At 48.2% G+C, this 26,846-nt stretch overlaps 1 protein-coding gene across 2 annotated transcripts in view; it reads left to right on the top strand.

The window, feature by feature from the left end:
* LOC144158522 (uncharacterized) overlaps positions 1–13,869 on the top strand; it is a 38,169-nt gene extending 24,300 nt beyond the window's left edge. Inside the window, exon 5 of one of the 2 annotated variants that reach the window (XM_077689428.1) lies at positions 11,851–13,869. In XM_077689428.1, the coding sequence (XP_077545554.1) occupies positions 11,851–13,060 (1,210 nt within the window). In that variant the 3' untranslated portion in view covers positions 13,061–13,869. The other variant, XM_077689429.1, reaches the window with a different exon arrangement.
* The last annotated feature ends 12,977 nt before the right edge of the window (positions 13,870–26,846 follow it).

Genomic DNA, 26,846 nt, shown 5'->3' on the forward strand with positions numbered 1-26,846 from the left:
ACTGAACTCCTTTTAAATCGACCATCGATCTCTGCGCCCTTCTCTTACAGAGTTAGAGAGGAGGCGTCAGAGCTTGCTGTCTCCTTTTTAGATACAATCCAAAGTTCTCTGACGGATTTTATAGCACCATGGCATCTCCGCCCTGTATCATGCGACACATCTTTTACACATCTAGATAAAAAGCGAGCTCCCACATGTGCAATTCTGCAGCATTTCTTATATTTGCAGCAGAAGTATGAGTGCTCTGAATTTTATACGGATGCCTCTAAGACTTCCACCTCTGTGTCCTGCGCGGCGCATGGGCCCGGCCTTAGTGTCACCAAAACTCTGAATAGTCATACTAGTATATTTACGGCAGAGACTTACGGTGTACTTCTTGTTGTAAATCATATACTTCAAAGTCACATCCCACAATCCATTATATATATAGACTCCCTCAGTGTCGTGCGGGCGTTGTCGTCAACAAAGTCTTCGAAAAATCACGTTGTAAATCTAATAGTCAAGGGTATTATGTCGGTGTATGTACGCAAGTTTGAACTGGTTCTTTGCTGGGTCCCTGGCCACAGTGGTATAGCCGGGAACGAAGCAGCGGACCGAATGGCTGCTGCTGCTACACTCTCGAATACAGTAGACATAACCACATTACCCTACACCGACGTGAAACCACACATCAGACAACAACTTCGCAAAACATGGCAAACGCACTGGAGTGAACAAACAGACAACAAGTTACACGTAATAAAACCACACTTGGGACCATGCACCACCGACACACGTAATAGATACACTGAAGTCGCCTTGGCTAGATTACGGATAGGGCACACTCATGCAACGCACTCGCACCTTCTCACGGGGTCTCCAAGACCTCTGTGCAGCAAGTGCGGAGAGGCCCTATCCGTGATCCACATCCTCATACAATGTAAGGCACTCGACATTACACGACGAAAACACTTCCCACAACAACACACACGACATATTCCACCACACCCGTCATACTTCTTAGGAGATGAAGCCATGTTCTCTGTTCAGCGAACCTTAAGGTTCCTATCTGAAGTTCATTTCTTAGAACTCATCTCTTATCACCCATAGTTTTACCCCTGGTCCTATACACCAGCCACCTTATTTAATTTTTAACCACTCTTGTTCTTCACCCTGGCCCTTTACACCAGCCATGCTCATAGCTTTTAACTGATTTTATTGCTTGTTCTCTCCTCATCAAATCACTTTGTGTTTGGCGCTCTTTGCCCATGTCGGCCTTGCGCCAATAAAATCAATCCATCATCATCATCAGCTATTTCGATGCCGTCCTCGCCGTCATCATGCGCGCTAAAGAAGCGGCGCAGCAGCTCTGCCGCATCCAGCGCTTGAACGGACGTCGGTACGTCGGACTCGCCGACATTAGGCTCCGGGCTGTCGTCGCAGTCTTCATCAGGCACCCCGGTCACCTCACGTACAATTTCCTCCTCTGTTAGCTCCTCCGTCGTTACTGCGTCAGCATCGGCACTGACGTACGTGTAGAAGGTGTCGCAGTCGGGGATGACACCGGCGTGAAGAAGAGCGTCCCACGACGCCAGGGATTGGTTGTCTGCGGCACCCTCATTGACGGCAGCATCTAGATCGTCGCTGTCACCACTCCTTATGCGAAATGAGGCGTGCCGGAAGCAATTGGCTATCGTGCTTGCCGAAACATCCATCCAGGCACCCTGCAGCATGTCGATCGCCATGTACAGGTCGATCGTCGTCCCGCGCTCCATGCGCATGTTCACGAGAATTCTGTCAATCACACGCTTGCGGTAGCCCGACTTGAAGCTCACTATAACCCCTTGGTCCAGGGGTTGCACAACAGCCGTGCAGTTTGGGGGCAGGAAACATAACTCGATGTTCCGCAGCGCAGTGGCAGTGTGGTGGGCCGCGCAGTTGTCCAGGACGAGGCATACCTTTCGGTTCTGCTTGCCGAGCCGCTCGTCCCATTCCCGCAGCCACTGTGCGAAAATGTCCCTAGTCATCCATGCTTTCCGGTTGGAAACATAACTAACTTGCAGCTTCCTTTTCCCTTTGAAGCGTCTTGGCAACGCACTTTTGCCGATCACGAGGGCTGGCAACTTTTCCGAGCCGTCCATGTTTGCGCAGAGCAACACGGTCACGCGGACCTTGCTCTGCTTACCCCCCTGGCAGCGTTCACCCTTTAGAGCCAAGATTTTTTGCGGCAACATTTGGTAAAAAATGGCGGTCTCATCTGCGTTGAATAGATCTTTCGGGCTGTACTTTTCAAGTAGCTGTCCAACGTTTTTCTCCACCCACGCCACAGCAGCTTCACGGTCGACAGGTTGAGCTTCACCGCTGACGGTTCTACCGACGATGTCGTGGCGCTCCTTGAAACGCTGCAGCCAGCCGGCACTTGCGACAAAATCGTTGTGTCCCATGATGCATGCAAAGTCTCTCCCCTTCCTCTGCAAAAGTGCCCCACTCACAGGAATTCTGCTTGCTCTCGCTTCCAAAAATCATTTAAACACGGCCTTCTCTACCGCTTCGAAGGCTGGGGCTCGGAGCTTCTTCCTGTCGCCCTTGACGCCACGTGTGACAGCACCGGCGACAACGTCCTTGCTGCTCAAAATCGTGGACAGCGTGCTCAACGCTATGCCGAAATCTTCGGCCACTTTTTTTTTCTTTGCGCCCGACTCGACGGCTTTAAGCATGGCCGCCTTCTGCTCGATTGAGATTGTTTTCCGCTTCCGTTTGCCGTTGCCGTCGTCCATCTTCTTTCTGCTCGCACGGCCGATCAGATTGCAAAGCTGACACTCGAGTCTCGAATGATCGCAGGCAACGCCAAAAACCGCGGTCGGCGCAGCGCCCCAAAAATGCCCGGACGTGGAAGAGCGGGCGGGTCCATGAGTTCAGCACGGAGGGGGAGGCTGGCAGACGCGCCAGTTCGCGCGGGTTGCCAGGCGGCTTGTTGCCATTTTAGCGCGCGGGAGTTGGCAGCGGCCCTGCGAGCGGGAGTTTTCAATTACCTCGTCCGTAATGAGACGTTAACCGTCGCGCGCTATAAGACATTGACCTGTCGGTCGCAGAGCGGTCAGTAAGTGCTCGTTTTGGGGAAAAAATGGTTCGTTATACCCATTGCAAGGACATTTTAGCTTCGTTAAAACGAGGTTTTAAATACATGGGCATCTATGGGAATTTCTAGGGGAATTACGATTGCTTCGTTATATCCATTAGTTCGTTATATACCGTTTCGTTATAACGAGGTTTTACTGTATTCACTGAGCACAGCTGCGGGTTTGCCCCCGTGTTCTCGCTGAATGCCACGTGATAGCATCACGCGACCTCTTGCAGCGCTCTTTGTAGAGCCATGTGTGTGAATTCACGTAACGTCGCATGGGTGGGTATCGTTTTCACAGCTTTGCTTTTCAACCACCTTCAGAAGATGTATTGGCATGCATTTTCCCCCTCTTTTAATGCAGTTCAGTCAGTTTATGCTCACACATTCATCTATTGTAAAAATGAACATAGCTAGTAGAGTGTGCTCAAGTGCAAATAAAAATTTAAACAGCCTGTTAACATCCTACGTGCCAAGTTTTACGATTTTATTTTAAAGTGCCTGATTTGCAGCGCATTTTTACCAGTATCGTAGTAAGAACTATAGTTTACTATTCATGCCGATAACATCACAAAATGAACGTTGGCCCGCACAATCCAATCTGGCTGCATCCTGCCATTTTGCAAAACCATGTTGGCAGCACTGTATTGGCTTGTATCTTGAGCCAAAGCCGAAAACCATAAACTTAGTGGAAATCAACTTGCTTTTCTTTGTTTCTTAATGTGCTGCGTTGTGTACGTTTTTTTTTGGCGGAGCTTAACACATGATCCAGTGCATGCTGGGAACGAGATGTTGAAGAAATACTTGCAAGTATTCGTCCGCAGCTATTGGACTGATTGATTGATTGATTGATCGATTGATTGATTGTTTAACACGCCGACGCAATGCAGGTGATAAAGCACGCTGTAGTGGAAGGCTCCGGATTAATTTCGACCACCTGAGGATCTTTAACCTGCGCCTAAATCTACACGCGGGCGTTTCTGCTTTTCGCCTTCATCAGAAAAGCAGCCTCTGTTGCCGGGAATTGAATCCGCGTCCTCGTGCTCAGCAGCACAATGCCTTATCCACTGAGCCTGCTATTGGACTGATTTTCTTTGTATGAAGAGGCCGTGTAAAGGTTAACAGCATGTAGTTTGCGAACATTGTGCACGCTGGTCGTTGGGTCATTGTGCTTCATCCTAATATGACGAAAAGCAAAGACTGTGAAACTAGTGGCCTCTAATGGGAAATTTGGAGGGTACGTACACAGGGCGGATCTGGATACTACAACTCGAGCAGAGTGCTTTTTTACTGCATCCTTTGTTGAACACAATGTTCCCTTCACGGCTGCTGATCGAGCTGGAGACCTCTTTAGGAAACGTTTTCCCATTTTGAAGGAAGCCAAAAACTACACCTGTGCCCGCACAAGGACTACAGTTGAACCTCGATATAATGAACCCCGATTTAACGAAATTCGCGATATAACAAATTTTTTCAAGTTTTCTATAAAAATTTTGCTGAATCCATGTATTTTTATCTTGATTTTACAAAGTAATTTCGTGCGCCGCTTTCGATTTAAAGAAGTCATGGCGAGAAAGGAAGAACTAAATTCAGGTCGAGGCACGTTTTATTTTGCCTCTCAGATCCTGCATTGAAAACATTCAGTACTCACATTAACTCTTAAAAGGCTAAAATGAAAGAAGAGTGGTGAATTATGTGGTTGACAACAATTAAAAGCGATGAAAGAAGCTGCTTAAAAACCGTAAAAACCGTTAGCGGTCATGGACGGTTTAATAGTGCGGCCATCATTTTGACATCTCCATCGTTGCCTACGCCAGCGCCCTCTATGCTTAGGCTGCCGTAGCCTACTTCAAGTGTTTTTTTCTACGCGTCCTTGCTCACGGTGCTTGCTGCTCTAGGTTTTGCTTGCTGATAACCACATTAATATTTTGTTTGTCCATCATTAGATGAGTCTTATAAGCAGCATGAGCACTCCAAGGGAAAGAAAAGTGTTCCGAACAAGAGCCTGAGGAAGTGTCAGTGAAACCGAAGGCCACCGAAGTTATGTATGCCATCGACGTTCTGCGGAGGCACGCAGGCGCACGCGAATGTTTAAGAGAAGCCTTGTTAGCGCTGTCAGCATACGCGCGTCACGTAAGGCCCACCCTGGTCAAGAAACGCCTAGCACTGCGTACGCATTTCTTCACTACGGCTTGAACATCGAGTGCTGGTGGCAATAAATTTCTCTCCGAACGTGGTCAAAACGTGTTCATTAGACAGCTGCGATGTGGAGAAATCGGTTTCTTTAGGGCTCAGCGCGCATAAAAGTAATTGCTTAATCAAATTTGGCCAGAAGGTATTTAATGTAAGCTTTCCACGTTAGCGGGAGCACGGAAGTGCTGCTCCACAGAGTAAAGCGGTCCGTGTGTACTCCGCTCAACCCTCAATCATGGCTTTATCTCGAGTGTCGTGGTTGCATCACGCGCCCATACTGCAGAGACTTTTTGCATAAAAAAAGTCTTTCGAAAGCTTTATAGCACCCTTCTGATGTTAGCCCGCCGCATCCCTCAACACCGCGCCTAAGCCTACCACTGAACGGACGAAAAGAGGCGCAACTTCAAGCCAGCATCTCGCCGGGGTGAAGTTCACGGGGCATGGACACGGGTTCAATTAACTAACAGCGGCGTTTAGTAGTGACCGAAATGACCAAGTCCGACCGCGGGTCGGACTTGGTCCCGCCCCTTCCTGGGTTGCCTCTGGCAGCCCAACCCGCCTCCGCACTGCTCGCAGAGCCAGCAGCTGTTGTGGTGGCAACCTCTTCCTCCGGGACCGGTGCCGCTCCAGTCCCTGCCTCCCCAGCCACCAGTGTGTTGGAGGGTGCCATGGACACCACGGGCCCTGCACCAGCTCCCACTGCCACCGCACCGCCCATGCCACTTGTGGTGCCTCCGATACCTGCAGCGGTGGCGGGTCAAACGAAGGGCCCCCGAAGGGGGGCCAAGTCAGGGGGGCCCGGTTCGACGGGCACACCCAGGACATCGGACGACGAGATGGACGTCGTGCCATTCTTGCCAGCAACGCAGCGCAAGGATCGGCCTCCGACGTCCAAGCCTACAGAAAGGCCCAGAAAGCCCAATCCAAGAGTCACAGTCCCGAAAGATGACACATAAACATACACACTCCAGTAGCTCTCACACTAAATAATGAGAAGAGAAAACATAGTTCAATGGAACTGCAGAGGCCTTCTGAGTAATCTTGATGACATGTATGAGATTCTGCATACCAATCAGCCAAGTGTAATGTGTGTCCAGGAAACACATCTGAATTTCAAACACACAAATTTCTTGAATAGTTGCCTGGTATACAGAAAGGACAGGGATGGCTGCACACACTCTTCTGGTGGTGTGGCCATAATCGCCCGAAAATCCTTAGCATGCCACCCTGTCACCTTGAATACCGTCCTCGAGGCTGTAGCCATCCGCACAATAATTTTTAATAGGTTGGTAACGGTATGCTCCATTTACATTCGTCCTGATTATGCACTTTCGAGCTCTGACTTCGAGGCTCTGGTCGACCAGCTGCCCGAACCGTACATTCTAAGAGGCGACCTTAATGCACACAACTCTCTTTGGGGCTTCTCCAGAACGGATGCCCGAGGTCGCCTGAGAGAGAAATTTCTTACATCTTCAGGAGCATGCCTTTTCAACAATAAACAGCCTACATACCATAACATAGGACACAACACATACTCATATCTTGACTTGGCTATTGGCTCTGCAGTTCTCTTTCCTCTTCTCGAGTGGGGTGTGGGCACTGACCCATATGGCAGTGACCACTTCCCCACCTCACTAACGTATATAGGTAAAGGCCCATGCAGTCCATCTTCCCATAATAGGTTCAATGAAGCACGAGCTAACTGGAATACATTTATAGAGACATCCAAACTACACCACAGATTCATAGGACACCTACACGTTGAAGAAGCTACCCAACTCCTCATGGCGCACATCCTCGACGCCGCCGAAAAGTCCATTCCCCACGCCTCTGGAGCCCCGCGCAACCAGCGGAGGCCGTGGTGGAATGAGGACTGTAGGCGGGCGCGAGAGGCCCAGAACAAGGCGTGGGGTATCCTTCATCGGTACCCCACTTCGGGTAACCTTATTTTGTTGAAACGGGCCAAGGTGTTCGGAAAACGTGTGCGCCGTGAGGCAAAACGAAAGAGTTGGCGCACCTTCCTTACATCCATTAACTCATACACAGATGCACACAAGGTATGGACAAGAATACGCAAACTTAAAGGAAAACATACACATAGCCTGCCCCTGGTCAATACAACAGGGGACACACTCGAAGACCAGGCTAACACACTTGCACAACACTTCCAACACGTTTCCAGCTCTGCACACTACACAAACACTTTCCTGAAACATAAAAATACTTGTGAAAAGAAGTCCCTACATGACAATAACAGGTCAAAATCTGGTTACAATTCTGAATTTACACTCTATGAGTTGAGGGCTGCCCTAAATACATGTAAACCTTCAGCTCCAGGTGCAGATAAGATTACATACACCATAATACAACACCTACACCCGGACACTCTTGAAACACTCCTACACCTATACAACAACATATGGCTTTCGGGGCACATCCCAAAATCTTGGAGGGAGGCTATTGTAGTGGCGTTCCTGAAGGAGGGCAAGGACCCTTCTCCCGCCAGTTATCGACCCATCGCCCTCACAAGCTGCCTGGGCAAGCTTCTCGAGAAGATGATCAACAGGAGACTCGTGTACTTCTTAGAGTTCAATGGTCTCGAGAGCTGCCAGGCCGGCTTCAGGGTCGGGCGATCCACAAACGACCAACTCGTGGCCCTTGAGTCGTATATCAAGGATGTGTTTGTCCATAAACAGTTTTTTGCTACGGTCTTTTTTGATCTTAAGAAAGCCTACGATATCGTTTGGCGATACGGGATACTTTGCGACCTCAAAGCCTTCAGTGTCTCGGGCAGTATGTTTAATACTCTTCATAGCTACCTGGTGGAGCGAACCTTTCGTGTGAGAGTTGGCACTGCCCTTTCAAATGTTTTCCTGCAGGAAAATGGCGTGCCTCAAGGCGGCATTTTGAGCTGCACATTGTTCATTGTCAAGATGAACTCACTTCGAAAGGCGTTGCCACGAACCATTTCCTTGGTGTCAACAAACTAGCAGGCTGGGCTGATCAGAACGGTTTTAAGCTGAACCCAGTCAAGAGCACTTGTGTTGTGTTTTCCAAAAGGCGTGGGATCAGGCTAGATCCAGACATCAAACTGAATGGTGTCTCGATTCCGGTCAAAAAAGAACACAAGTTCCTCGGTATAATTCTTGATTTAAAACCTTCCTTTATCTTTCATATGAAACAAATAAAACAAAAATGTCTTAAAACAATGAATATCCTTAAGGTTCTCTCCCACCCATCCTATGGTTCCGATAAAGAACTCCTGCTGCGCTTGTATACTGCTTTGGTTTGGTCTCGTTTGGACTATGGCAGTGTGGTGTATGGGTCGGCGAGTAAAACAGCATTACGAATGCTTGACCCAGTGCTACACTTGGTGCTTCGTCTCGCCTTGGGTGCTTTTCGCACTAGCCCTGTCAAGAGTGTGTCGAGTGTGATAAGTGGATCCTTGAGAACCAACGAGCGTACATAGACTTGCTTTATGCTTTTAAAATTTCATCACTGAATAATCATTCTTTTTATCCTGTCTTTAACGATACATCAACATCTCTGCTCTTTGTAAATCGCCCATCTGTTCCTCTGCTCTTTTCACTTAGAGTGAGAGAGCGAGCCTCGGATCTCAGTGCTTCGTTTTTAGATGTGTACAGGTCATCCTTTTCAAACATTGTACCGCCTTGGCAAGTTCGCCCTGTGTCGTGCGACCTTTCTTTTATGAAACTTGACAAAAATCGGGTACCACGAGTTGCAATACTGCAGCACTTTCTGTCTTTGCAGTTTAAATACACATGTGCAGAATTTTATAGTGACGCTTCTAAAACCTCCAGTATGGTGTCGTGCACTGCTCATGGTCCCAATTTCAATGCAGCCAGAACCATGAGCGTGCACACAACAATTTTTTCAGCAGAAGCGTATGGAATTTTACTGATTGCAGGACACATTGTTGAAAATCAAATTCCCAATTCCATCATCTATACAGATTCTTTGAGTGTTGTTCGCGCACTGTCATCACACAAGGCTCCCAAAAACCACATAGTTAATCTTGTATTTAACACTATCATGTCCGTGTATGCACAAAAGCATGAGCTGGTCCTCTGCTGGTTCCCAGGACACGCAGGGATCGCTGGGAACGAGTTGGCAGACGAGAGGGCCGCTGCTGCTGCACTCGGGAACACTATAGACATTACAACGATACCGTACACAGACCTCAAGCCACACATAAGACAACACCTGCGCAGAACATGGCAAACACACTGGAGTGAACAGACAACAAACTACACGTAATAAATCCACACTTGGGATGGTACACAGCTGACTCACGCAACAGACACACGGAAGTTGCCTTGGGTAGGCTGCGGATAGGGCACACCCATGCAACGCACTCGTATCTGCTGACGGGATCTTCTAGACCCCAGTGCAGCAGGTGAGGAGAGGCCCTATCTGTAGGGCACATACTAATCACATGCAAGGCACTTCACACAACACGACACAAACACTTCAGAGAACTCTACAGACAACATATTCCCCTACAACTATCGTTTTTTCTAGCTGACGGTGCCATTGTTTCCGTGAAACGTGTTTGAGTATTTGTCAGACGTCAAGTTTTTAAACCTCATTTCCTATCACGCATAATGAAATCTGGCCCTATACACCAGCCATGCTCATTGTCGTTTTGTGATTTTACTTTTGTTTTTGCTGACTTTACTTAGTGTTTAAGGTTTCACCCCTCATATATGACTTGTTTTGGCGCTCTTTGCCCCAGTTGGCCTTGCACCATAAACATCCAACCATCATCATCATCAAAGTTTATTTGATGCAAGAAAGACAACTGAGATGCCAGCATATTCTGCCCTCTTGTTTAGCATGTGGGAAGCCTTGTGGACATCAGGGAAAACAGATGTTTTCAGATGTTTGGAGTAGCTTTTTTTTGTTCCTTGCTTTAGCCTTCGTGCAGATCGAAGTGATATCTCTGACATTTTAATTATAAATGTTGCAGGAAACTCCACCAACGAATCTCTTCATTTGCACATCGAAGCTAAACTTGGTTTCTTTACGGCATTCCTCAAAATGGCCAAGGCAGTGTATTATTTTATAATTTTTGACTGAGAATGTAAGCATTTCGCTGAACTGGATTCACAAAAGTGCAGAAAACAGCAGTGACGCTTTATCAATGGGAAGAGCTAAGCAGGCACGCAACATCGGTTGAAAGTTGAAGGGCTTAGACCGCATGCCATTTCCATGACGAAGACATACAAGGAGGACTTGCCATCTCGCATCATCGGGTTTAAGATCCCGTGGCAGTGCCCTGTATACCAGTTTCAGCAGAGGTTACTTTGAGTGGAACACTGTTGACAACAATTTTATTTTTAGCCTTACAGAGGTATCTGACTACCTCCAGTGGCACTGACCTTCTAAAGTGCATGGTTTTTCCTCAGACACTAAAGACGTACCTATACTTATCCCTGCAACATGCCAAACTCATGGAGTTGTCACTGAGCACATAGACAACTTTCCAAAGTGCCCACAAAATGAAGGTTGCAGCTTTGTTAGGTCTGGGGCCTCCATGGGCCGCAACGTCAACATACCCACCCACATTAGTGGTTTCACAACACACTGGGAAAGGCTTCTCATGCACCCTCACATCCTATAAAAAATCTTCGGTTGCACATTACTTTTTTTATTTCTGGCTGTGTTCAAATTCAGCGTGCTTTACTGCAACTGTGGTTTCACATGGGATTCTCAGTGAGCTCTATCCTGTTAAATTAGACTAATGATGTCGCTTGTCTTCATCAACATGTATACAAAGTAAGCTAGTCGATTGTAAATTTTCAGCCACCCTTGTTACAAGTTTTTGCCTCATTAATTGAGGAAGAATTTTTAAGTAAAATGTACAGGTTTACTTTTAGCATCCTTGCAGAAGAGGACTACCCAGGTAGTCCGCATTTCATGCTACAAGTTCCAGAGACTTGGCCTCTTCTGTGTAACAGTTCTGCAATTAAATGCTGTGCATTAGAAATATTTAAGCACTTTGCGAAAGTTCTATTAAAAGCTCTCATACATTGGCATCTTTCTACTGAATTCAAACAAGATTTGTGGATCCTAACGATAGACCGGCAAGTACTATAAATTGGAAAGAAGTTTTTGCTGTGCTTTGTGCATGATTAAAATGCGCTATTTTGTTAACTCCTAACAATATCTTTCTCTTCAGCCATATATATAAAAACCTATTATTCAATGGGGAAGATTACTTGGCATTTTACACACGTTTATAATGGCATAATCTGTGCTTACTTTTGCTTAAATGCGCAAGGATCTGTGCATGTAACATTTATTGCCAAGCCTTCTTTACTTTGTCACTCAATCTGTGAACTTTGGTATAAAATGTTCGATAAATTTTTAGACACCTCATGCCTTCTCTGTTCTGTGTATTGTAAGAGTGTGTGAACACTCCACATTTTTTAGACCCGACTAGTTTGTTAGGTCAAGCAAATGTCATTTAGCTTGTTTCTTGCACTCTTCTCACACAATTTTTTCTAATCTTACGTCTCATGTTTTCTGCCTAGGAACTTTTCCACTGACAGCAAGAAAACCCAGCGTGAAGGAAAGCTGTATTTCTGCCTGTCCTGTGAACAGTGCAACCACCGGACCACTAAAGGAAAGATGTGTGCCACCACGAAGCGCTTCACCTGTACTGTTTGCAAAAAAGCCTTCCAAAACAAATGCAGCCTTAATGCACACATGAGAAGGCACACTGGCAAGAACCTCCATGTGTGTAGCACTTGTAATAAGAGTTTTATATACAGATCTGCCTTGGTTAATCATGAAAGAGTACACTCAGGTGAAAGGCCTTATGTGTGTGGCATCTGTCAAAAGGGTTTTGCTAGAAGAAGCAGCCGTGTTCGTCATGAAAGATTGCACTCTGGCGACAAGCCGTATGTGTGTAGCCTTTGTCAGAAGAGCTTTAATTATAAAGCCAACTTAGTTACACATGAAAGATTGCACTCTGGCAAGAAGCCTTATGCATGCAGCATCTGTCACAAAAGCTTTACTGGAAAAAAGACCCTGGTTGACCATCAAATAGTGCACTCTGGAGAGAGGCCCTATGCATGTAGCATCTGCCAGAAATGCTTCGCTAGAAAACGCGAACTAGTTCGTCATGAAAGACTGCACTCTGATGATAGATCCTATGTGTGTTGCTCCTGTAATAAAATATTTGCTTCGGGACACGAATTGGCTATTCATGAAAGGTTGCATTCTGGTGAGAGGCCTTACGTGTGTAGCACCTGTCAGAAGAGCTTTAATCAAAGAAGTTACCTTGTTGCTCATGAAAGATTGCACTCAGATGAGAGGCCATATGTCTGTAGCATCTGTCAGAAACGCTTTAATCATAGATCCCACCTGTACAAGCATAAAAAAGTTCATTCCAGGAAATGGGTGTGTAGCACCTGTGAAAAGGGCTTTACTAAAAAAGACCAACTGGTTGTACATGAAAGGTTGCATTCTGGTGAGAGACCTTATGTGTGTAGCACATGTCAGAAGCGCTTTAATCATAAATCCCGCTTGGTTGTACATGAAAGAGTGCACTCTGGCGAGAGGCCTTACGTGTGTAGCTTATGTGCAAGTGCCTTTGTTCAACAATCCCACCTGATTGTGCATAAAATGTACCACTCTGGCGAGAAACCTTATAAGTGTAACACCTGCCAAAAGAGCTTTGTTCAGAAATGTGCACTTGTCAAACATGAAAGGGTGCATACCAGCAAGAAGCCCACTTAATGATGTATCAGAGAATTTCCCAGGAAGGAAAATATGTCAAGTTAGAAGGGGTGTGTTGTTACATAAAAATATTTCAGGCAAATTTCCACCGGCACACATATTGTACTGCAACAGACTTAAAACTGATGTAATGGTGGTGGGATGTGTACATTGCAAAAACTTTGCTCGCTAGCAGGCCTGCGTCTGACATAACGTGGCACCAGAACAAAGGGTGCCAGGTCAGCAGTATGGCCTTAAAAGTCTTCAAGGAGGGACTCAACAGATTTATATTGAGTGACTGCACTTTGCTGCAACCACTTTATCAGTGTTATGAGTTTGAAAAGTTATGATACAATAAATTGGCTAATTGGGAATATTCACAGATCTTTAGGCAGAACCTACTAACTCGGGCAGCTACATGCACACTTCCTGCCAAGCCAAAGTGTAGTACTTGTGTTGCCTCTTTACTGAACCTTGTGTGCTACTCCCAAGACAACTTGATTAAAAAGGTATTGCAGATTTGTCACGGCATCCATTGAAAAAATATAAATGCATTGGTCAATTTGGCTAAATTTTAGACACCAGATAGAGTGCATGTTTCTTCATCCACATCTCTTCAGCTTATTTCAGCAGCATCACTGTACAGTTCGAGAGGACCAAAACTGTGAAATGGTCTATCTTCGTATGAGCTGCGAGATGCTGCTTTGAGTGATGCATTGTTTTGAGGAATATCCAGTTAAAATGGTCTCCAGCCACGTAGACTTTCTAGTTAGTAAATAGTCTTTTGTAATTAGTTGTGACAAGTGTGTGGCGCTCCCCTACCCTAATCTTTTCTGGCTGCTAAGTTCAGTGGCCCCGCCAGGCTCAGTGGGCAGCATTGTGTGTGGCTGGCCAATAAACACCAACGAGCACAGCCCCTCTCGGTCAGTCACCGTCACCACCAGCACGCTGCGGGTCATCACTCGGCTGGAGGGTACCCGGACAACTCGGACCAACAAAACGTGGGCTCGGACGGTGCCCTGGCAGACAACCTTGCAGCGGAGATTGAGACAAACGTAAGTTTTATATTTCATTTCATTTATTTACTCTCAATGCACAAGGCGTTACAGAGAGGAGTGGTGAAAAAACAAAATAATCTGTACAAACAAATGGATGTAATGATTTAACTACCTGAATGAAAAAGTGCAGTAAAATGGTATGGTGTGTGATAATGGGTTCTTGCCGTTCATAGGACCCCGAGAGTTCATGCGATCCCAACTGTGAGCCACCTACATTAGCGGCCGTGCCGACCGTGGCCGGTGGTACATCGGATGCAGAACGGAATGTACGTACTCAGTTTCGGTGATTTTTAATTTTTTTCCTATTCTGCAAGCGGGGTACCTAGGTTGACGTGTACGTATGAGAGGCAGCTGTGCATCATAGTGGCTACCTCAAGTAGTATAAATGATGCTTTAAACTTTGAAAAGCCTTCTTTATGAATAGCCCTTAATATAACCTTATTTTCGGAAGATTCGTTTCTAAAATCAGTTCTGTATAAAAACAATGTAGAATGTACATTGCCGTAAGAGAATTTTTTATGCCCGATTTTTTTTTCGCACCATCTCTGAAAGGTTTTTGTGCTTCAAACACGTGCGTTCTTATATTTGTCACAGGACTTTGAAGGGGATTACGAGTACTCGGACTACAGCTTCTCATGCAGCGCCTGCAGCAGCTCCAGTGATAATGAGAGAAGTGACACCTCGGTAAGCCCTTCTATGCTGTGAACCCGTCGTGGTGGCTCAGTGGCTACGGCATTGCGCTGCCAAGCACAAGGTCGTGGGCTCGAAACCCAGATGCGGTGACCGCTTTTCTGGTGGAGGCGAAAAGCAAAAACGCTCGTGTGTGCGAAATTTCGCCGCACGTTAAAGATTTCCAGGTGGTCAAAATTAATCCGGAGCCCTTCACTACGGCACGCCTCATCGCCTTTGTTGCGCCGGCGCATTAAACCCCACAATCAATCAACCTTCCATGCTGTGAATATTAAATGTTTAGCTACAGTCAGTTGCAAACTGGCTGGAGTATCTGCTATCTTTTCGTATGCCCCGTTCAACTATTTCCACCTGTCTATATTACAAAAATTGAGTAATGAAATTGATGACGTGCTCGTGCTTTAGGGTGGCTTTATACTGTCAAGCTCAACATTGGTATGTTGTTATTTCGCCCATTTTGTTTAATAGTACTACTTATTGGTGATTGAGTTCTTCTTGCTTTATGTAACACCAATAAACTGGTATTTTCACTTGGGATTTTTTTTTTTACATGTTCGTACAGTTTGTTAGCTGTCATCATAACCTTGGAAACAATAATGCCTAATCACTGTTGCCTTTGTGCAGAAGCCTGATGCCAACCAGCCGGGCAGCGGTTCAACACATCACCCTGAGATTGCTGGCCTGTTTAAAGAGGTCCTGTCTCGTTAGCTGGTGGTTTTGAAAAGAGACATCCTACTCATGGTTCTGGAGTACGCTCTGCAGATGAATTTGTCATTCACAGGCCTAGCAAGCCTTGTGGACATGATCAACTCTTTTTTTGATAGTCCTGTTCTTCCCCGTTCTAAATATTTTGTTAATAAGTTGTTAGGCTGCCAAGCGACCCAGATGACATTTCATTTCTTTTGCCCTGAGTGCATGATTTACATTGGTGAGGGTAGACCAGGGGTATCACTGCAGTGTCCTGTATGTAAGAGGGTGTGTGGGTCGTCTCCACTTTGCAATGCACCTTTTTTTGTGCTTTTTGATATTCCCTCACAACTTCAGAAGCTCCTCAAGGGCTGTGAGTTTCTGGATTTGACAGAGCACCTCTAATTCAATGGCACTTTGAGTGACACGCAGGATGGCAGCATGTACCGAGACTTAGTGACTGCAACAAGAAAAGCCGGCCACAGGATAAGCTTTTCGTGGAACACAGATGGCACCCCCGTTTTCAGATCGAGTTCCACATCTATTTGGCCAATCCAGCTTGTCGTTAATGAACTGCCCGTACCCGAAAGAATGAGGAAGCTTGTTTTGGCTGGTCTCTGGTTCGGGAAGGAAAAACCCCATATGGGCATCTTTCAAGCACCATTTGTTGAAACGATGCATTCTCTTGCAGACGAGGGATTTCTGCTTCACCACAAGGGGAAAGAGAAACTTTTCAAGGCATTCTGCATTTGTTGTGCTGTAGACTCTGTAACAAGAGCACCCATGCAAGGGATGAAACAGTTCAATGCGTATTATGGGTGTAACTGGTGCTTGCACCCAGGTGACACTGTAGGTGGAAAGGTGGTGAAATACCCTGTTGAACAGAATGCTGTTGAGAGGAGCGAGAAGCAGATGGTGGAGGACATGGAGAAGGCAGCCATGCAAGATAAGCCTAAGCCATTTAATGGCGTAACTACTGTCTCCCCACTCATCTACATGCCACAATTTCATATAGTGTGGAGCTTTGTTTTGGACTACTATATGCATTGTGTGCTGTTGGGGGTGGTGCGTCAGTTTTTAGAGTTGCAGCTTGAATCAGCCGGAAAGATGTTCTATGTCGGGCGTAGCCAGCAGGCTATTGATAGCAGGTAATGGCTATTTCACCACCAAAAGATGTAAGGAGAGCCCCAAGGCCCACCAAGGAGAAGCGCTTTTGGAATGCAAAAGAGTGTGAAAATTGGCTGCTTCTTTACAGCTTGCCATTACTGGAGAGAGAGAAAATGACCTTTATTGAGGAGTCCGGCGTGCAGGGGCGGATCAGGCCACGCAGGGCTTCACCGCCCCTTGTCTAGTATCTAGACCTCGAGGAACACTAGGCCAGTGTCCCGGCGTTGGCTACTTGGTGGGACCGCTTCCCCCCCGCTAGGAGGAGGAGGGTCTCCCGTTCGCACCTGCCGGGCCAGGGCGTCCCCGAGCCGCTGGACGGCCCTTGGCTGTGCCTCCGAGTCGGAGGAGCTTATGTGAGCTACAATGTCCGGCGGTAGTGAGTCCTGCACGGTATCGTCTTGTATCACACTACACCCCCACATGATGTGGGCCAAGGTTGCACTTCCTTTCGCGCACATACTGCACAGGTCACTCACAAAAAGGTCCAGACACGTATCGGGCGAGGGCGGGCGTAAGCACCGTCCGGGTCTGTAGTTGACGCAGGAGGACGCCCTCGCGTCTGTCCAGCTTCCCGTGAGGTGGGGGCAGTGTTTGACGTTCTTCCCTGTGCCATGCCAGGATGTCGCCGTACTGCGTCAGTGGCTCCGCGTGGGGGACTGTGCCGTCCGCATTCGGGGGGCAGAGGGGCGCCGCACGGTGCGCGAGCTCGCGTGCGACGGCGTCCGCCCTCTCGGTACGGTTAGCCGTGCCTCCTCTGATGGGTCCGACGTGAGCCGGGAACCACCTGATGGTGGTAGTAGTGGTCTTCAGTGTTGGTAGTATATGGGCCGCTGTCTCAGCAATGTCACATCTGGCAAAGCTGGCGATCGCCGACCGGGAGTCGCTCAAGACTGTCATGATGTTGTGATCGCTCCGTAGTGCTAGAGCGATTGCGGCCTCTTCTGCTTGTGTCGCGCTGGGTGCGTGAAGGCTGCAGGCGTTAATCGTGTCCCCGTTCGCGGCGCGGATCACTACAGCCACAAAGGTGTCCGGCCTGTCCGGTACCTGTGCGACATCCACGTACACTGCAGTGTGGTCCGTATCATACGTTTCAGCGAGTGTTCGTGCCCTTGCCTGTCTTCGCTCCTTATTGCGCTCCGGATGGATGTTGCGCGGGAGCGGTGAGACCACCAGATGTCTGGCGATGGCAGTGGGGATCTTCTTTCGGTGTCTTCCTCGAGTGGTGGTCTGAGGCCGACTCGTTGTAGGATCTGCCGGCCCGCACTTGTGGTGCCAAGGCCGACGAGCTGTGTGGTGCGCTGGGCCTCGCATATCTCCTCCAGAGTGTTATGCGCTCCGAGCGACTCCAGGGCCCGGTTGCTCGTGCACTGCAGGAGTCCCAAGGCTGTCTTGTGTGATTTTCGGATTGCTGCGTTTATCTTGTTTCGCTCGTGCTGCAACCATCGGTGGAACGAGCCTACGTACGATATGTGGCTCACCACGAACGACCGCAGCAGTCGCAGAAGGTTAGGTTCGCGCATGCCTTCACGTCTCGTGGACACTCTCTTCAGGAGGCGGGTTGCGATGCCGATCTTCGTCAGGAGCTTTTCCAGGGCCGTGTGATTAGTGTTGCCAGTGTCTATGTGGAAGCCCAGTACCCTGATACTTCGGACGTGTGGGATGGTCGTCCCGTCCTCAGTGTGGAGGGTGATGTTGTGCGTTTCGCGTTCGGCCTCCTTTCTTCGGTGGCCAGGAGGTGGCAGGATCAGCAGCTCTGACTTTTGTGGGGAGTAGCGGAGTCCGGTGTGTTTCAAGCAGGCCTCGACCTCGTTGATGGCTTCTTGGAGTGATTCTTCAATGTGTCCGTTTGCGCCTCTCGACATCCAGAGCGTAAAGTCATCAGCGTATATTGTGTGGTGCAGCTCTGGTAGCCGGGCAAGGCGCTCGGCCACCGGTATCATCATGATGTTGAATAAGAGGGAAGAGATGACGGACCCCTGCGGTGTGCCGACGCTGCCCAATTCTCTCTCTTCGAGTTGCAGGTGTCCCACTTGGATGTTTGCCGTTCTCTGTGTCAGAAACGCTCTGATGTAATTATACGTCAGCTCACCCAGGCCCAATCTATTGACTTGTTCCAGGATGGCGGAGTGGAGTACATTGTCAAAGGCACTTTTGAGGTCGAGGCCCAGGATCGCTCTGCAGTCGGTTCTGCTGGGGTGCTCGAGCAAATCGTGCTGCAGGAGTAACATTGCATCCTGCGTGCAAAGCTTGGCCCTGAAACCCAGCATTGTTGCAGGGTATATGTTGTGGTCTTCGAGGTAGCTCTGCCACCGGTTGTTCAGGACATGCGCGAGCACCTTGCCTGCACACGATGTTAGTGATATTGGCCGTAGATTTTCGATGCCGGGCGGCTTATTCGGTTTCAGAATCAGGATCGTCCGGGCTGTCTTCCATTTCTTTGGAAGCGATTCCGCTCGCCAGCACTCGTAGAATTTTGTCAGTGCTTTGATTGCGGTGTCATTTAGGTTGCGAAGGGTCTTATTATGAATGGTGTCCGGTCCTGCCGCTGACTTGCAATTTAACTCTTGTGTTGCTCTGCGCACCTCCCATTCTTCTATATCTCCGTCCAGTTCGGGGTTTGCTGTCCCTCGGTAGTCAGGGTGATCAATGCTAGGGGTGACTGGTAGGTAGTGGTCGTTGAGCCTCCTCTCCAGCTCTTTCTCACCAAGAGTTATGGCTGCCGTGTGTATTACTTGCGCTAGTCTGTGTTGTTGGTATGTCTTGTCTTGTGTTTCATCCTTGAGATGGCGGAAGTCTCCACGTCCGGCTTGCGTGCAGCTGTCCGTCAGCTTCGTTGCATATTGCATGCCACTGTTGGCCGCAAAGCTGACGACTGTACTGTTCGATTTCACGACCCAGGCGTGCAATCCGTTTGCGTAGGTTGCGGTGGTGACGGTGCTTCTTCCATCGTCTTTACAGGGACTGTCGTGCCTCGATCATGTGCGCCAAACGCGGGTCGATGCTCTGTATGTGATCGTCCGTCTCGACCTCCGTGGTGGCTTGTTTGGTAGCTTCCACTAGTTGCGCCGTCCACTGTTCGATGTCTTCTATGGTTGGTGCGACTCATGCCGACGGAAGGCGTTCCAGAGCTTGTGTTTGCGCTTGTTGGTGGCTGCCGAGGCTTCCGGTATTCGCAAGGGGATATCCACTTCAATTATGTAATGATCGCTCCTTAAATTGTGGCCCGTGTTTCGCCAGCTTGCGGTCCTACCGTCGGGTAGGTGCACGAAGGCGAGGTCGGGGTTGGTGTCCCGGGAGGTGGAGTTGCCTATTCGGGACGGTTGTTGTGGGTCCGTGATGAGCTCGAATCCGGCCTCCGTAGCTTCCTCAAGTAGATTCCTGCCCTTGGCCGTGGTAAGTCCGTATCCGAGCTCCTTGTGGTGTGCATTAAAGTCCCCGGCGATTACGGTGGGGTGGCTTGTGACTTTGCGCAGGGTCTTGTGAAACATTGCCCTGAATCTCTGGCTGCAGTGCTGCGGGTTGCTGTATACATTGACTATGTAGAGCACTTCTTGCTTCTTTCTTCCGACCACTACCTCGGTCGCGCATAGCTCGAGGGCCGTGGCTTGATCGAGGAAGCGGTCGTGTGGGATGTAGGTGATACCCTTCTGGACGAATGTGCATACCCCTTGTGCCGCTCCCTTGGAGCTGGTGCTTGCTCTGGGGGTTACGGCATGCGTCCGGTAGCCGGGGAGTGTCGGTGTACGTTCCGAATGGGTCTCTTGTACCATAATTATGTCTGGTGGAGCTTTTAGGGATTTGATGTGCTGTTGTAGTAGCGCTCTTCGACATTGGAGGCCATTGGCATTCCAATGCCAGATCTTGAGCTTTGCTCGGGCGCTCCAAGCCATGTTGTTGTTGTTGTTGTTGTTGTTGGGTTGTTGCGGCGTTGTGTCCGACCGTGACGGGGTTTGGGGGCCTAGCTTTTCGTATAAGAATTGTTCGAGTCGGTCCAGTCGGGCATTGGTCTCCTCCTGTCGGGCTGCGAGTCGGTCTATCTTTGCGTCTTGTGCATCCAGGCGTCTCTTTGCGTACGCTTCTAACTTGTTCGTTCTTTTCCATATTCGGCTATTCCGGGCTGCATTTGTGCCGTACCCCAGTCTGCACGGCTCCTTTGTGTGTGTTCGTTGTCTGGAGCGGTTCTCTTGGTCAGCCTCGCCGTCCTCGTAGTCCTCCTCCTCTTCTTCTTCCTCTTGGTCTTCTATACTTTCCTCGTTTGTGTTGGCTTGCGTCACTGGCACGGCGGTGAGTTGGAATGGTGCTTGCTGGTTGGGGGTTGTTCCGATGGTTGGGGTCTGACTTGGTGCGAACGGCTGTAGTGGTGGCTGGTTTGGCGCCGATAGCTGTAGTGTCTTGCCGGGTATCGTTTGCAGCACGGTCGGGTTGCATCGTCCCGTAACAAAGAGTTCTTCCAATTGTCTCGTTAGCTTTGCGATCGTTTCTTGCTGTTCCTTGACCATCTTTTCGAGCGCTTGTACTCTACTGTCGCTGCAGCTAGACGAGCGCGGGCGCGCCGGCTGCTTGGCTCCGCCTACTGCAGCTGCTACTTTGGCCCATGTCGCACCGGCGGCGGCGCCGCTCGCTGTCATGTTTTGCGACTTGCTGGTCGACCTTTCGCGGCTGGCGCCCCGCGATGACGGATGGCGTTGTTGTTTTCCCGCTCCCGGTAATTCCGGGAACTCGTCCTTTCTTGAGAGCCGGATTTTTAGCGCTGATGGCGGGTGAGCCTCTGCTGCGGCCGCCGTGTTCTTAGCTTCCCACTGTCGCTTCTTTATCTGAAAGGGACTTTGAAGTGATTTTTGCAGTGCCTGTCCCCGGTGGGGTGGCGGACGCCGCGCAACTTGCAGTGTGGCTTGCATTCACCCTCGTGGTCTTGTCCCGGGTTTCTCTTCCCGCAGGCGTAGCACACTGTAATGTTGGGCGTGGGGTGCACGTCCTTCCTGTGCCCGACCAGTCCGCACGTCCTGCACACTTCCCTGTGCTGCCTATACACGGTGCATTTGATTATGACTCCCGCGTACTTGACTTGTGTCGGTACTTTGTCGCCTTGAAATAACACGACCACCGCTTCCGACGACCCGATGCGGTGTGCTGCGATGATCTTGGAGTTGTAGCTGTTTGTAATGTGGCGATCGATGTCCTCTTGTGTGTCTTCGAGCGGGATGGTATGTATCACCCCCTTTACTGTATTGTCCGGTGCCGCGCCGTAGGCGTAGACTTCGTATGCTTGAGTATCTATGATGAGGCTTCTAATGTCGGAGTAACGGTGAGCTCTTCCATTGCTCGCGGTGCTCACCACAATTATATTTTGGGCGATGTTGGGGTACACTGTATCCTCCGTCGCTGATTGTGGATCCATGCCCGCCGCTCCCGTTATGGCTCGCATGAGAGTGGTAGGCTTAGCTTTCCCGACGAGTCCACCACGTGGTCGGATCACAACCTTGTATTCATCCCTTTCCATGTCGCGTGGCATGCACGCGGCTTTCTCCATGGTTGCATTTATCTTTTATCTTCCGGACAAACTGGGCCCGAGTGGGAGTAGAAGCGGACCTACCTTGACTGGTGGGGCTTGCCGAGGATGGGGGTTGTCGCGGCTCTTCGGTGTTGGTGGGCGAGCGTCGGCCACGATAAACGTGGAGCCAACCGGCCTTTGTATTCGGGACGTCTCGATCTTCATCGGACCCGGGGACAGCAATCGTTGTTCTCCCGTCTTGAAAACTCAGCACAGGACCGGGTTCCAGGGCAGGAGTCGTGTCCATTTCGGTTTGTAGGGTCGTGGTTTGAGTCTCGGCCGCCATGGGGCGAGCGACCGGGGCACGCCGGCCCGAAGTCGTGCTAGGCCTTGTTAGGCTTCGCGCTGGGGCCACGTTGTGCTGTCTTCCGAGGCCCGAAAATTGGTGAAAATGAGTCCACTCACCAAAATTTCGGTGTCCACGTGATCACTGCGTTAAATCGAAACTCCTCGTGCTAAGGACTTTCCAATAAGCGGATAATTATCGGCGCAATTGAGCATAATCGACGGAGCCGTTGCGAGGCACGTCTGCTCGTCTCGGCGACCGCAGCGCCTCCTCGCCATTACTGGATGGCATCTTAGATTGGCAGTATTTGCAGCACTGGGCCTGTCTGGTGGAGGCTCTTCATGTTATGCTGGAGCCCAGGGTGTCATTCGCTGACCTTGCTGTTGTAGAGGGCCTCCTTTTCGACTTCCATGGCAATGCTGAAGTGCTATATGGACCTGAGTGCATGACGTACAACATGCACCAGCTGCTCCATCTCGGCAAAAGCGTGTGTTATTGGGGTCCACTGTGGGTGCACTCGGCATTTCCTTTCGAGGCAGGTAATGGCACCCTAAAGGCAGCCGTGAAAGCTTCCAATGGCATTGGTAGTCAGATACGCCGGATGCTGCAAATAGACACTGTTGTGGAACAGTGTGCTGAGCTTAGCACGAACCAAAATGCCCTCCAGTACTGTGCATCACGAAGACATTAACCAAAAAGGCCATATCCACTTCTGAGGGGTTGCATTTCTTGGGCAGAGGCAGCCCGTTCATGGCTCCTGACTGTACTGCCAGAAATGTGGAGCTTGTGTCAGGAAGTTGTACTGAATTCAACCGTATCTGCCTTAATGGTAGCAAAATCACCAAGAGAGTCTATGCCCAGGGCAAGAGAAACAACAGCGCTGTTGTGCCACATTTGCTGTTGTCGAAAATATTGTCCTAAACAATGGCTCCGGTTTTTTGCTTGCACACCGACTGAAATGTAGAACGCTGAGGTTTCCTTCTGTTGAAATGAAGCACGTTCTGCAAGTAGTTTAAATTTGTAATTACATGGAAGTAGTGCCGTTGTCTTCTGTTCACACTCTTGGCATTTTCATAGAATTGAACGGCACATTCGTGTGTCGAATTCGTAGTTCTTACACCCTTTAGGTACTGGCACAGTTCAATTAAAATTTTGGTGGTGAACATGCCAAAGCTACACCTTGGTTAAGAGGTGCGCCATAGTTGAGGGCTCCGGATTAATTTTGACCACCCGGGGATCTTTAACGTGATCCGAAATCTCGGAACACAGGAGTGTTCTTCCTGTTCGCCTTCATCAGAAAAGTGGCCGCTGCGGCCAGGAATAGATCTTGTGACCTTGTGCTCAGGAGTGCAACACCATAGCCACTGAGCCACCGCGGTGGGTAGTGGTGCGACTCATAATTTTGTGTTACGTGCTGCCATCCTTCTATAAAAGTAGTGCGCTAAGGTGTCATTGAACTAAAGCAGTAGGCAATCGAGGGGTCTTCTGCTGTTATCATGAGTGTGGTTGTGTCCACTTCAGGATGAAATCCTCTCCCGAAAGTCTTCAGCCACATCTCTGAAGTGCAGGCCTAATCCATTTTTTGTCCAATTTGCGTAGTACATCCCTCCATTGAATCCTTGGCAGGCCTCTTTTGCGTTTACAATCTATTGGGAGCCACTACTCTGTCAAACTGGTTGTCCATGCGCATGACATGACCTGCCCATGTCCATTTTCCTTGCTTCATTTCAGCTAGAACGTCTTCCACACAAGTGTGTTTGAAGGGACACTCAAGGCTAAATGAAACATTGTTTTAACTGAAAGATCGTATGTTATGTAGCTCTCTTGGCTTTTGTTCGACGAGCAACAATGCATTACTCACTGAGAAATAAGCAAACAAATCTGGCATTTCTCTCCCCCGCTCCCCTTTCATGTTTTCGTGGCGTATCCGTCGCGTTACAAAGAGCAGCATATAAAAGCTGTAGTATGCGTTTTTTTAGATACATTGAGCTCATTTAAGGTTTTTATTTGCATTTATTTCACGTGCTGAAAAACTTCACAACAGTTTATTCAAAGAAAAACACTTTTATAGATGCTCCTCCGGCGAGCTCTCGCCGTTCTCAACTTTTGTGGCGTCACGAACCGTAGTACCCGAAAGTGTGCGGGGCGTCGTCGCCTGTTTTCACGTTTTTGGCATTTTCAGCCTTATTTAACATGTGCCGGTTGTGAGAATGGTATGTTTAGATTCTCTGCACGCTAATTTATCGATGCAGGCCAACTTGTTTTCACCCTTTAATGTCCCTTTCATCCACACAGCAGTTTCCTTGTCCCTCAGCGCGACTCCTAGCATTCTTCTTTCCATAGTCCGTTGGGCTGATATGTTTCCTTTCGAGTCATTTAGTGAACCGCCACAGTGTGTTGCTGTAATTTCATACTATGTAGAAAACATTTTTCACTATGTTGCTATAATTTCATACAATGCACATTGCATTACACTGGTCATTAGTTCACTACAAAATGTGGTTCTCTTCCACCACTTATATTTGCTGTGGTCATTGTAGAGAGCTTGTGAAATGGCTTCTTTTTTCATATGTAATTTTAAATTGTGTTTTAATCAAGGAATGTATAGATGTTTTTATATACTCTGTTCCACTGTGAGTATGTGCGATTCTTACACCAACTTATCCTGTTTGTTTAGCATTGGCTAAGTAGAAAGTGTACCCTGGGTCTATAGTGATATGGTTTACATGAGGTATCATTCGGAGTGTATGTACAGTGCCCAAGAGCTTTTCTTTCTTTCTGAATTTTATTTCAGGAGTAGTTCAAACATATTTGTGCACTAATTTTATGTTGTGCGTGGCTCATTGGGAACATTTTTAAATAATTATGCATTTGTAAACAGTTGTGTATTGTAAACTTATGCAAATAATTGATGTAAAAATTAATAAACTGATTATTCATACGCTCTTTTGCTTTTATAAATTTCTTGCACACATGCCTGACAGTAACCAAGACGTGATCACAAAATATCCTAGGAAATAAGCTTTAGTTTTGATAGTTGCGTATTTCCTTTGAAGTGTCTTGAATTCAAGAAGCTGGAAGCTGTTCACCACTGAATGGCTCAATACAAGATATGGTTCCAATGGGATCGCAATATTGGAACTGATATTTAATTGGTTTTAATCAGGAAGCACATGTGTGCAGTGCAGTCACCGATATTGATTTTCCGGATGAGGTCACAGTGCATTTCTTTAGTCTTTTGGTACTGCCCAATTGCAGCTCTGTATTTTATTTGCCCATACAATTTCTGTAGTGAAAGCAGTTATAGACTGCTACCACTGCAGAACTTTTCTGGGCCGGTAAATTAACATATACATATCAGATAAAATGAGTTAAATTAATTAGAAACAACCTGACTGAATTTTTCCATTGAGTCATCTTTTTGTTGCCAATGGGTCCATTTGGTCCAACAGGAAGCAGCCATCCAATTGGCCAACCTATTGGAGCATGGGCCCAATGGGAATCGCTCCAATAGGGCAAGTTGGTCCCATTGGGCTTCCAATTGGACCCATTAGATGACCATTGAGACCCATTGGGTTTCCAAATGGCCCAATTGGTCGGCCAGTGATTTTTTTTCAGCTGGGTCTCCTGCCCCGATGGAACTATCACAAGGTGAGGAATTGTGGGCTCGCCTTGGTTCTGCTCTCCTGATACAAAATTGTGGAAAGAGCAGGTGATTGTTATATGATCCATGCTGACTGCAACATGACGCGATCGTTTTGTCTGTTTTTGTTTAAGAGTGTCTTCAGCTGTGCTCTAAATTATGCTACATTTCAGACTTTAATTATTCTTTCTATTGTCTTGCCCTGATGACTTCACATTGCAAGTAGTAGGGGATGCTGTCTTAGGCATTAGGTGCCATAATCTTTGCAAAAGGCAAATGCGTGTGTATGTGTGGGGGTGCACATGTGGATGTGTGCGTACGTGTGTGCGTGTATGTACGTGTGCCTATGTCTATGTGTACCACGTACTTTCGCCACACTTTCTAAAGATCTGATGCTCTATGAGTTTACCTGATTAACAAGCGCGTTTTGTACACCAGTGCGACTTATATACATTTTTCTTCAGAAAAACTGTAATTTTAAAGGAGTGCGACTTACATAAAAGTGCGACTTCTAGACCGGAAAATACGGTAAGCAAATGTTTTTGGCGAGGAGCACGAGTGAAGGCCTACGGGTCACCCTTAGCTCTACCTTAGCACTTTGTATTTGCTTTCTACTTGTGGCTTCGCATATGTACTTGCATCTAAATTGAACCAGGATACAACTGTGCGCTTTTCGAAACAGTTAGGCAAGCTGGCTGCCAGAATGACAACCCCACTATGCCTAC

This window comes from Haemaphysalis longicornis, unplaced genomic scaffold, assembly GCF_048455015.1.
Source record: "Haemaphysalis longicornis isolate Haplotype H1 unplaced genomic scaffold, Haemaphysalis longicornis Haplotype H1 scaffold_10, whole genome shotgun sequence".
NCBI lineage: Eukaryota > Metazoa > Arthropoda > Arachnida > Ixodida > Ixodidae > Haemaphysalis > Haemaphysalis longicornis.